Source organism: Saccoglossus kowalevskii, chromosome 6, assembly GCF_978046115.1.
Source record: "Saccoglossus kowalevskii chromosome 6, keSacKowa6.1, whole genome shotgun sequence".
NCBI classification, from domain to species: domain Eukaryota; kingdom Metazoa; phylum Hemichordata; class Enteropneusta; family Harrimaniidae; genus Saccoglossus; species Saccoglossus kowalevskii.
The window spans coordinates 14,759,897-14,773,132 of NC_140646.1; the positions used below are offsets into that span (position 1 = coordinate 14,759,897).

General features: G+C 37.9%; 1 protein-coding gene across 1 annotated transcript; it reads right to left on the reverse strand.

Moving 5' to 3' along the window:
- Positions 1–810: 810 nt before the first annotated feature.
- On the reverse strand, positions 811–5,580 carry LOC100378890 (tubulin beta-4B chain-like). Its single transcript, XM_002741228.4, has 4 exons — positions 5,424–5,580; positions 2,993–3,212; positions 2,501–2,616; positions 811–2,361 (listed from the first exon to the last, which is right to left on the reverse strand). Exons 1-4 carry the CDS (start codon positions 5,478–5,480, stop codon positions 1,414–1,416), a joined length of 1,341 nt encoding a protein of 446 aa, XP_002741274.1. The 5' UTR covers positions 5,481–5,580; the 3' UTR covers positions 811–1,413.
- Between the last annotated feature and the right edge of the window lie 7,656 nt (positions 5,581–13,236).

A 13,236-nucleotide genomic window follows, 5' to 3' on the forward strand; every position in this document is an offset into this window, starting at 1 on the left:
TGTAACTCGGTGTTCCTAACTCAATGTTCGTAACTCGGACAATTTACATGTTTTATTTCTGCAATGGCAGATATTGAAACGTAGTAGCTATATGCAAAAGATTGTTCATATTGAGATTTTTAGGTATAGCTTATAAAATGACATGTATAAAGGGCGTGTCATTTCATAACCGGCTTCTAACATGGCTATGCGCCCTCCAATAATAAAATGTTGCATTAGATTAACCAATCATGTGTGTTCTTTTGATGATCTCCTGTCAATCAAGATCAGCTGACAAAGCCATGTTCTGGCTAACTTCTTCTCAATTTATACAGAGAATATAAATCGTGAATACGGCGATCTGATTGGTGGAGGGCGCATAGCCATGTTAGAATATTGATGAAACCATGATGTAAGTACTTCCCCGACGAACTCGTACGTACAACTACTAATTTCATAAACTGTGCATCCAATCAGCATCGAGTCTATTTGAGAATGATGCAATATGGATGGAAACGTGTATTTTTTTAATATCAAAGCTTGAGACTGTCTCCATTAACATGGAGCATCAAAACCAAACATTAAAAAAATACATACTACCATATTGCATTTTAATAAAGGCGGTATCAATTTGTTTGCTAACTGTGTTATACAGCTAATATTCTATGTTGCGTAGTTATTATCGCATCCTGTCTCAACACTGGCAGTCGACGTGTATTCATTCATCGATAAGAAAGATGTCCCACAGATCGACCCTCATACCCCAACCTGGGTCACGGTAATACGGATAGTTACAGGACACATATAATATCACGAACACAAGACAACATACACAGGTCACACTAGGTTTTATTTAGCGAACAAAATTTACATTGCCAACTCAACATGTCAATAACATCACAGTGCTTGCGTTGCATTATCAGGTAAGAGTAACGTAACGTTCCAAAACGTGCCGTTGGTGGCGGTCACACAACTGTCGCGGAATACAGACTGGAAATCTTGAATTACGAATGTCTGTAAAACTCGATATCTTGCATCGCGTCTAGTCATCATATGTGAAGAATACTGTAATGTCATTAATTCTGAGTTTTCAACGAAATAATTTTTGCCCCAAATGGGTCAAGCTGAACATCGGCGCTGAATGAACGCACCCAGACGAGTGCTGCCGTTCTATATTTCAATTCGCAAACTGGACAGTTGATAAGTAGCATATTAATTACCCAAACTACGAGGTCACAATTTTGCCCGCATACTGGACTGACTAACATAAAATACAATAAACACTTACACCATAACAACACATTTGAGATAATACATGTTTATTTTCGGGTTTATTTGTAATTAATGTAATCGTTTCCCAAAAAGGAAAGCTTATCGCAAAACAACTGTTCATATTGGTCATCGCAGTGATAATTTACGCTCAGAGGAAACGTGCTAATCATCTTCGACTTCTCCCTCCTCTTCATCAAATTCACCCTCCTCTTCAGCTGTTGCATCCTGGTACTGTTGGTATTCAGATACCAAGTCGTTCATGTTGGATTCAGCTTCAGTAAATTCCATCTCATCCATACCTTCACCAGTGTACCAATGCAAGAAAGCTTTACGACGGAACATAGCAGTGAACTGTTCAGAGATACGCTTGAAAAGCTCTTGGATGGCAGTGCTGTTACCAATGAAACACACAGACATCTTGAGACCACGGGGTGGTATATCGCAAACAGCGGTCTTCACGTTGTTGGGGATCCATTCAACGAAGTAACTACTGTTTTTGTTCTGGACATTCAACATCTGTTCGTCAACTTCTTTCATGGACATACGGCCACGGAAGATTGCAGCTACTGTCAGATAACGACCATGACGTGGATCACAGGCGGCCATCATGTTCTTGGCATCGAACATTTGTTGGGTTAATTCTGGCACAGTAAGGGCACGATATTGTTGGCTACCACGGCTGGTCAATGGAGCAAAACCAGGCATGAAGAAGTGCAGACGTGGGAATGGTACCATATTGACAGCTAATTTACGGAGATCGGCGTTCAACTGACCAGGGAATCGCAGACAGGTAGTAACACCACTCATGGTTGCAGATACCAAATGATTTAAGTCACCATAGGTAGGAGTGGTAAGTTTCAGGGTACGGAAGCAGATATCGTAGAGGGCTTCGTTGTCGATACAAAATGTCTCGTCAGTATTTTCAACCAACTGATGAACCGACAGAGTACAATTGTATGGTTCAACAACAGTGTCTGATACTTTTGGTGATGGAACAACACTGAATGTGTTCATGATGCGATCTGGATATTCTTCACGGATCTTGCTGATAAGGAGAGTACCCATACCTGAGCCAGTGCCACCACCAAGGGAGTGGGTAAGTTGGAATCCCTGAAACGATATACATATTACATCGAAATTAATTAAATTTGCGAATTGTCCCAGGTTTGATATTCGTGATGCGTTTTGGGAACTGTGATGGAATAAATGCAGAATGGGATGTCTTATTAATGACGTCATCAACACTAACCTGAAGGCAGTCACAGCTTTCAGCTTCTTTTCGAACCACATCTAATACAGAATCGATCAGCTCGGCTCCTTCTGTGTAGTGACCTTTGGCCCAGTTGTTACCCGCCCCGCTCTGACCTATTATAATATTAACAAACAATATTAATTTTAGGGTTGAAACGTCGAATACTAGTATGCTTGTAAAAGCAGAACATGAAATACACAACACACGGTGCATTGTGCTTGCAACTTTGCCACGGGTCTAAAAGTCGTCACAACGCCATATTGTCGTGTATGACGTAAACTGGATGAAATGAAGATTGTCACAGCCTCGATATGATTAGAATTTGTGGTGCTCTTTAGTGATTTAGCGTTACTTTGACGTAAATGGGTGTTGTGGACGTCGTTCTAATCGTCGATATAGTTTTAATCTGTTGTCTCCCGTCGATAAAAAAATTTTGTTTTCAAGATATTTATTAAATATTCAAAATGAAGAACAAGAAAACAATCTTACCGAAAACAAAGTTGTCTGGTCTGAAAATTTGCCCAAATGGCCCAGATCGGACAGAGTCCATTGTGCCTGGTTCCAAATCCATCAAAATTGCCCTGGGTACATATCTTCCTCCCGTTGCCTCGTTGTAGTATACATTGATTCTTTCCAGCTGCAAGTCTGAATCACCATGGTAGCTACCAGTGGGGTCGATGCCATGTTCATCGGAAATTATTTCCCAAAACTAGAAAACAATCAATCAAACATTGAATTATGTTCATACAATTTTTATTTTACATAATCTTGGCAAATATTTGTTAGTTATCTATTCAAGCGATTACTTAAATTTTGCAGAAGTTATGCTGCCCTCAACGGCAAATTAATATATTCCAAACAGTTAATACGTAGAAATATAATACTAGATACATGTATATTCATCCTCATACGTCACGACTCTAATCACCCTTGCAAGGAACGACCCAAGTTCCAGTTTTATAATTACTCTGATTCTAAAATAAATCAGGCGACTTTTTTATACATGTATTATATTTTAATGTATATGCAAATTAAAGAGGCTCGAGTCGAATTTAATATTACAATATGACATGTTCATGCTTTCATTATTCATTATAAAAAAATCGAGATAAAAGAGCTCAACATAGGAAATGACCAAAGGGAATGTTTTCACTGATCTCTATAATGAGAATGAATATTTTGCATATCTCAAATTTTTTCTCGGTTTCATGAATTATTAGTCATACGAATTGTGATATTTTTAGCACGTGTGAATTTTGTAAATTTCCAGTGTGTATACAATATGAAGTTCTCTCCCATAATGCATTACACATACGTGTAGTAATATGATCACTAGTGCAAAATTTGAATTCGGTTCAAACGAAGCTGCCGTGCCAGTGGAAAATGACTTCATTACTACATACATAATTAATGACTCATTACGTGGTAATCGAGAAAAACCTTGAATTATGGACTGATGTATTGTGGGTATTATTAAATCCCAGTACTGTTAACACGTCACAATAAACCATGGTTCGAAACCGAGATATGTGAAAATATGCATCCTTGGTAAAACGAGGTCATTGTGATTTGATTTCCACTCATTCCTCCGGGGATACTTGCTCGGCCAAAAATTTAAATACTAGTAATAACATAAAAAGGTATATCGAGTTTGTGTTGTAATTGCCATTTAGGCGACCGAGATATGACAGAAATTAATGAAAAAGGCAAAGAAAATACTTAGATACAGATATAACAATAAGAAAAAAATTAAGTTTATTCAACGCCCCACCCCACTGTATTACGTATGCATTACCCGGCATGTAGATCATCACGTGACAGCATGTAATAAAACTGAACGTACATCTTGTGTGATGTACGAATAGTCGTGTATTGATACTGCATAATAATGAAGGTGATGGGGCTCATATATCTGACATTGTGCTGGCGAATCTTCAAATAATTTTCTTCGATCTATAAGTGATCTGTTTGCACTGCGCAACATTTATTACGCATCGTACAATAATGAATGTCCGAATATGAGTAGACGAGTAGTTTGAATTGCACGGTTAAAACCCTAGATGAAGTACGACCAATGCCAGCACGCCGAGAAGGGAAAGTGTTTGGTTCTCACTAAACAACATGAAACCACCGCCGTAACACTCACACCCATTCTTACAATTGTATTGATATTACATCCCAGTTTTAACAACTATATTTTGATTTAATGAGCCAAATATAATGCAAAAATACAAAATTTGTTGGAACATTTACCGAGAACACAGTACTGGAAATTATATTTCTAAAACCAGGAACTGCAAAGTTGAAAATGTTCCATCAATAAAATCCACCCGTTTATTATCCAAGGTCAATATACGTATTTTGAGTTAAGACTAGATAATTTCCTGAGGGAATCGATGGTTAGAAAACCCCATCCCTGATTATGAAAAAGAACCTTTCTCAAAAAAAAATGTTAATCTGGTTATTCATTTTAAAGTAGGTACCACATGATAACAAATCTGTAGAACTAACGGTGCGCGATTGAATAGGGTGTGTTTTGAGGGCAAATTGGGAGCTTGCAGTATGCTAAACTTGGCTGCCTTGCTGTTCATTGGTGAGTAACGATGACTCATGTCTGTACCAAACTAATTTACATATGGGAAGTATTGCCTCCTAATATTATTCTGTTTTTATTCACGTAAATCGTAGTTAATTATGTCAATAGCCGTGCTCTCTGTAATATTTCCGTTCGTATTCACACATGTCATGTTGACTTCGTTCGTTTCAAGATGCACACTAATCGATCGGTTGACCTTCTGTAGTAATTGAATAAGGCAGGTTTCAGTCTGAGTGAGCACGATGACCAACGCCCATCACAGAATAAGTGAGAATCATGCTGAAAATGTAAAAAAAAAAAAAAAAAAAAATTAACAACATTTACCTTAGCTCCGATCTGGTTTCCACATTGTCCAGCTTGTAAGTGAACTATCTCACGCATTCTGACGATGGTAGGCGAGACACGGCGAAAAAAGATGAATTATCAACTAATTCTACAGCAGACACTTTTGCTTCAGTGATCCAGCCTCTTCTCGGCCCTACTATTTATACCTGAACGACGTTCAAGTTATAATGTATCAATGCGCGTGCTTAATATGAAGCCTGCTTGCAATTTTCACTGCAAACATTCCGCCGTGAAATGTACTCCCATATCTTAAGATTCACACATAACCGATTTAACTGATGCCAAGATATGTGTTCTGCAATGTTAGATCAGTTATTAAGACAGCGTCCTTTTTGGGGTTCAGATATTCGACAATGTTAAAAAAAGCGTATTTATCAGTATTACGTAATTTATTATGAGTGTCATCTGAATATTTTACTGCGGTGAGATGAGTCTTTTCATAATATTGCGTACATCTGTACAGTGACAGGCTCCATTATCTCATTCATATCACATAATAATAGTAAATATCAACTAGATTACAATTCAACATTAAATGAACATATGGTTGATATCTACATAAGTTAGGTTCGGATGACATCAAGTGGGATGACATAACGTGGGATGACATGTGTATATTTATATCACTGGCAGTCAGTGACCATGTGTCCTAGATGTAAATTGTAGACGACGCTCCTACTAATGTATTTTGTTCGTGTGATAATTTACCCGATATTTTACATATTCATAGCTCGTCGCTGCATCTCGTGGTCACGTGATTTATATGATAAAAATGAGTTGCTTTGCATTTAAATTCACATTGCGCTGTTCTCAGGTCGTTGACTGTCTTGTACGCTGAGAAATCCGCTTTCACAGTCACCTCTTGTACTCTGCCAAGAACTGACTTGTCTGTTACATTGTCGATCGCCTTTTGTTTCGTGTCATACAAAATCATGTTACTCGCGAGAGGATGAATGGTTATATACACGTCCCCAGTTTGCAGTCGCCTTTCGTCTCTTGTCAATGAAAGTCATGAATATTCATGTAGCTCAAGGATGATACAAGCTCATACGCAAAGCCGACCGTACATGGCCGTCTTCACGAACCCGTTAGGAAAAAAAGATCGTGTTAGATCAGGCTGCATTTGACCTCTGTTAAAATGAATGATTTGATTGGGCACGCCAAGGAGCTGGATCCACCAATCAAGAGCAACTTCAAATTTAAACATTATATTTTGTCGTTTTATATATGATTCCTATTAATCCCTCAGCGATCGAATCCTTCCATGACGTCAAAATAAAACAGCGCCTTTCAGTGTTAGGCTGTGTAGCCATCTGGGATACAGGACGACCTCTCGTAAACGTGATCTTCGTTGTTGGACGAATACAGATCAAAACGATGTCGACACTCTAAACGGGCTTTGTGCACTGGCGGATCAAGACATTTGGTAGGGGGCGCTATTAAATCTCCTCGTGTCGTGGCGTGGATTTGTCTCTCATCCGAACGGGGGGGGGGGGGCGATGGAGCGTCTCCCCGTAAATCCACGTTTGTTTTGTTACTAGTATCCATTAGACCGAGTTTGATACGTCGAAAGAATAAATATTTTTTGCAGCTAGAAAATTCAATTGCATGAACTAAAATCAAGAAAAGTATTTACGCCTGTGGGAATGTCATCACTAAACCCAATCGTGAAATGAATTCATTCTTAGTATGAAAATTTATATTCAACAAAAATGAATAACTTGATGTTTAAGCAATCCAAATATTACATACTAGTTGGAAAGAGAGCAAAGCAAAACCTGTGATGGACACATTTCACTGGAGAAAGTGTAGTGCTCTAAAATCACTGCCATCGAACACAACCCCAGGCAATAATGGCATATCAGCTGATTTTTTATAAATTGTTTTAACCATTAGTCGGTATCCACATGGTAAACCCTATAAACTATTCTTTTGAGAAGAGTGAATTCTCAACATCCCAGAGACAAGCAATGATATCCTTTTTAGAGAAAAAAGACCAAGAAGATTTATTAAAAATTGGAGGCCAGTATGTTGACTTAATATTGACTATAACATTGGAACAAAATGTCCTGCCAAACTATTATATTACCATCTATTATTATATAGAGCCAGACGGCCTTTGTGAAAACACATGAACATTGGGGGACTAATAGAATATGTGATGGTACCCACAGAAAAACTAAATTTGACCGTTACGGTACTCGATCGACTTTGAAAAGGCTTTTCACTACTTGGAGTGGAATTTCTTATGTGAACTGTGCCGTGCGTTCGGGCAAACCGTTAATTATTCGTAACTTGAGTCAATTTGTGTAGTTTTCTTGATTTATTCTGCAGATATAGGTAAAATATACGTAAGGCTTTAGCGAAATTTGAAAGAGCAACTAATATTCTTCAACCTGGTATTTTTTATAGATTTTATTTTTCATTCTGTTCGTCTGTTTTTCCCAGTTTAAAAAATATGAGCTCGCTGGAGCCTTCATCCCTTGTCTATTTCTTACACTAGATACCAGCCGATACCCCCCCCCCCCCATAGGGAGTGCGTACAGTTGATCATAGTTCCTGGGCTCCCTGTGGTGTTGTTAAAGATATCCACTCCGCACACCGTCTTTTTAAATCTAATAATACATTCACACAAATCTATGCATGAGCCGGGGTAGTTATATAGGTAAATTTACCTATAACAAATCTAAACCTTTGGATATTGTATGTTCAGGTGACATGATCACAATCGTTGGTATGTTCTCATAAAATCGTTGGTGTGTTCTCATACAATCGTTAGTGTGTTCTCATGCAATCGTTAGTGTGTTCTCATACAATCGTTAGTGTGTTCTCATACAATCGTTGGTGTGTTCGCATACAATCGTTGGTGTGTTCTCATACAATCGTTGGTGTGTTCTCATACAATCGTTGGTGTGTTCTCATACAATCGTTGGTGTGGTCTCATACAATCGTTAGTGTGTTCTCATACAATCGTTAGTGTGTTCTCATACAATCGTTGGTGTGTTCGCATACAATCGTTGGTGTGTTCTCATACAATCGTTGGTGTGTTCTCATACAATCGTTGGTGTGTTCTCATACAATCGTTGGTGTGGTCTCATACAATCGTTGGTGTGTTCTCATACAATCGTTGGTGTGTTCTCATACAATCGTTAGTGTATTCTCATACAATCGTTGGTGTGTTCGCATACAATCGTTGGTGTGTTCTCATACAATCGTTGGTGTGTTCTCATACAATCGTTGGTGTGTTCTCATACAATCGTTGGTGTGGTCTCATACAATCGTTGGTGTGTTCTCATACAATCGTTGGTGTGTTCTCATACAATCGTTAGTGTATTCTCATACAATCGTTGGTGTGTTCGCATACAATCGTTGGTGTGTTCTCATACAATCGTTGGTGTGGTCTCATACAATCGTTGGTGTGTTCTCATACAATCGTTGGTGTGTTCGCATACAATCGTTGGTGTGTTCTCATACAATCGTTGGTGTGTTCTCATACAATCGTTGGTGTGTTCTCATACAATCGTTGGTGTGGTCTCATACAATCGTTGGTGTGTTCTCATACAATCGTTGGTGTGTTCTCATACAATCGTTAGTGTATTCTCATACAATCGTTGGTGTGTTCGCATACAATCGTTGGTGTGTTCTCATACAATCGTTGGTGTGTTCTCATACAATCGTTGGTGTGTTCTCATACAATCGTTAGTGTGTTCTCATACAATCGTTGGTGTGTTCGCATACAATCGTTGGTGTGTTCTCATACAATCGTTAGTGTATTCTCATACAATCGTTGGTGTGTTCTCATACAATCGTTAGTGTATTCTCATACACTCGTTGGTGCTTCGTTGAAATTAAATCGGCAAAAATTTGAGGACAAGTCTAAATTTCTGGAAATCTAGAGACCCCACACTCTTGGGCAAAAGTGGGTTTTCAACGCCAGATATGTAATAGTATGTCATTCATGCAGCCCAAAGAACTAATTGGTTGAGACGATTGAGTGACAATAAAGTGTCGCATTCATGGAAAACGATTATTTTAGGCTAATTTAAATCAATTGGTGGATTCTCGATAATATTGAATTGCAACTTTGACCCTAAGCTCATGCCAGTGAGGTTACCACAGTTCATTTTAATTATATTACAAATTTGGGTAAGACTGAATTCTGACGTGGGCCAAGCAAACGAAAATGTGCAAAATTGTACTACAAGAACTGTGGCTAAGAGTAATGTGAACTACAAATTTATCTCGCCTCGATCTGAGACCTATTTTACTGTATTATTGAATATCTCGCACTTGATGTTTTGATTGCCAAATAAAATAAAATAAATAATAATCCTCAATATTGCAGATAAATCGGAATCGATCTTGCGGAGGGAAAATGTTCGGCTGTACGGAATTGAGGAGATACCGACTCGTTTGACCAATGCAAGGAGCAAGTATTGAATATTTTGAATATGCATGTGAACAAAAAGCAGTGGGTATCTCGTGATATAGTTAGAGCACATCGAGCACCAGGTAGTAGAACAAATAGTGCGCGTCCCGTTATCGTAAAGTTTCACCACTGGGACGATAAAATGATTGCGTTGGCGGCCAGATCGGAACTTAAGGAGGTTGGTATCGGCATTGGCAACGACCTTACAAAGCGACAACGTAAAACCGTTACGGATTATAAGAAGCAAGGTAAAATTGCTTATTACAAGAGTGGAAAATTGGTTGTAATAGATAAGAAGATAGAAATGGATAGTACAAAGAAAACAACAGAGTTACAAGGTCCAGAAACACGGCTACAGAAACGCACAAAAGAAAACGCCAGGACAAACATAACAAACTAGGGGTGTGGCCTTGGCCCAAACATAGTAAGTTTTCAAACTTGGAATGTTCAAGGTTTGAATAACAAAATTAGTTCTTTAAAAGTTAAAAATGTTGACGTAGTATCTTTTATTGAAACATGGACAGAAAATGATGATCAGTTTGACCAACATTTCCCAGGATTTACAGTTTACAGTACATCCCGTAAACGTAACACTACACTTGGTAGATACGCTGGGGGTGTCTGCACTATAGTGCGTAACCATCTATATTGCCCCACAGTATTCAGTCATCTATAATAGTCTTTCTTCGTCAAATGGCATAGAACTTTTAGAAAATGAACTTGTAGACATTCTTACTAAATTGAACGATGTTTACATTATTATTACTGGTGACCTGAATTCTCGAACAGGCGAATTACCTGATTATATAATAGATGATGATACGAAATATATGCTTGATTCCGATTTCCTTTATGACAAAGATGATTTTGCGTTAACACGGGTTTCAAAAGACAAAACAGTAAATAGTTTCGGGCGGTCGCTCCTTTCCCTGTGTTGTACGTTTAACTTGCATGTTATAAATGGCCGCTTAGGCGAGGATGCCAAACACGGGGAATTCACTTGCATCGCCAATTCGGGTGCCAGCGTGGTTGATTATACTATTATGTCCTCTATTTTGTTTACAATATTGTCCACTTTTGCAGTTGGTATTCGGACGGAATCTGATCACCTTCCCTTGTTTTTTCATTAAATGCCAGTGTACCAATTGTGACTACCACTCAGAATGAAACAAATGAATTAGTTTTAAAACGTTACGTTTGGTCACTGAGTAAAGAACACGTTTTTTCTCACAAACTCAAATCTAGTTTAGTTGACAAAGGTCTTGACAGTTTTATTTCCAACCCTAATTATGACATTTTTAATTTTGTTGATAATCTGAGTAATATCTTTACGAGGACAGCTGATTTGTGTGGAATGGGTCGACGGGCACCCGAAAACGTATCACAGTATCCTAGTCAGCCATCTTGGTTTAACAACAAGTGTAAAGCTTTGAAGTATGGGAAGTATAAATTGTTGAGAAATTTCCGAGTTGATAGTAGCATTGATTCGCTTAATTTGTATAAAGCCGCGAAAAGAAATTTCAAACTTGTGTGTAGAGAGAAAAAACTTGCCTTTTTCTGTGAAAAAAAGAACGGAATTGGAATTGGGATTGAAAGATTCAAAAAAGTTCTGGAGCATTTTGCGACGTTTATCGTCCATACCTGTTAGTATTAACTCTATCCAACCTGATGAGTGGTTTGATTATTTTAGTAAATTATTTACTCCCTGTGATTCACCAGGACAGGATGATTTCCCTCCTTCTGACGAGTTTTTAAATTTAATTAACAGTATTGATATTTCTTTTGGAGTAGAGTCGGAAGCAAGCTGCGAGTTTTTCAATAGTCCGAAGAAATTATAGTAGCGGTTCGCAAGTTAAAATATGGCAAATCACCCGGACCGGATGGATTACTAGGGGAATTTTTTAAATCGAATATAGATTATCTTTTGCCGTACTGAATTGTGCTATTTAACAGATTATTTGATTTAAGTATTTTTCCTCAGCAGTGGTCAAGGGCTATCATTGTACCACTTCAAAAAAACGGTTCACTAAACAGACCCGATAATTACAGGGGAATATCTCTACTAAGTATATTTAGCAAAATATTCACGTCTATTCTAAACCGACGTCTCGGGTTCTGGTCGGAGGCCTTCGGAAAAATTGACGAATCACAGGCTGGTTTTCGTGGTGGTTATTCAACTGTTGATAGTATCTTCATTTTACAGTGCGTTATTCAAAAATATCTGTCTAAAAAACGTGGAAAATTTTACTGTGCATTTGTCGATTTTTCCAAGGCCTTCGACACGGTTGAACGCTAACGATTGTGGTATATTCTTCTGAGGGGTGGTGTTACAGGTAAAATGTTCAAAATGCTTTATGCTATGTACAAAGATGTCAAGTCGTGCGTGCGCACGTCTATTACTGGTTGTACTGAGTATTTTAACTGCCCAACCGGTGTGCGCCAGGGATGTATGCTTAGCCCCTTTTTGTTTTCCTTTTTTATAAATGAATTGGCACACGAGTTACATTCTGGGGTTCAGAGGGGCATACAACTTTCACCGGATTTGGTTGAAATTATGTGCTTGCTTTTTGCAGATGATGTCGCTTTATTTTCTAACACTGTCATTGGCTTACAGCGACACTTTAACACATTGAGTTCTTATTGTAATAAGTGGAAACTAATTGTAAATTTATCTAAAACTAAAGTGATTGTATTCAAAGCTGGGGGTAAACTTTTAAAAAATGAGAAATGGACTTACGATGGGGAACAAATCAAAGTGGTGCCATATTATATATATTTAGGTGTTATTTTCTCAAACCGACTTTCTTGATCTGAAGCAACAAAAATATTATTACAACAGGCAAAGAAGGCATTTTTAATAATACCAGGGTTACAAAAATTACAGGTATGCTATCCTTTGATGTATTTTTTAAAATGTTTGACACTATGGTGTTACCAATATTAACTTATGGTTCCGAGGTATGGGGCTTTGAAAATCATTTATGTTTGGAACGAGTACAATCTCTAGCCTGTCGTTATTTTTTGGGTATCTCCTGCAATGCTCCAAATGTTGCAGTATTGGGTGAGTGTGGCAGATTTCCTATTTATTTGCATACAGCATTAAAATGCATTAGGTATTGGACACAATTATTAAAAATGCCAGAAACCCGTTACCCAAAGAAATGCTACCTTATGTTATATAATCTTGAAAAATCCAATCTTAGATCCAGGTTAACCTGGGTTAGTCATGTTAAAAAAAATTTATTTTTATGTAATTTAGATGATGTTTGGGAATCACAAACTGTCAATAACGTAAATGTGTTTTTACGCATTTTAAAGAAAAAAATGAAACAAGTTCTATATACTGATAGGTTCAGCCAGGTA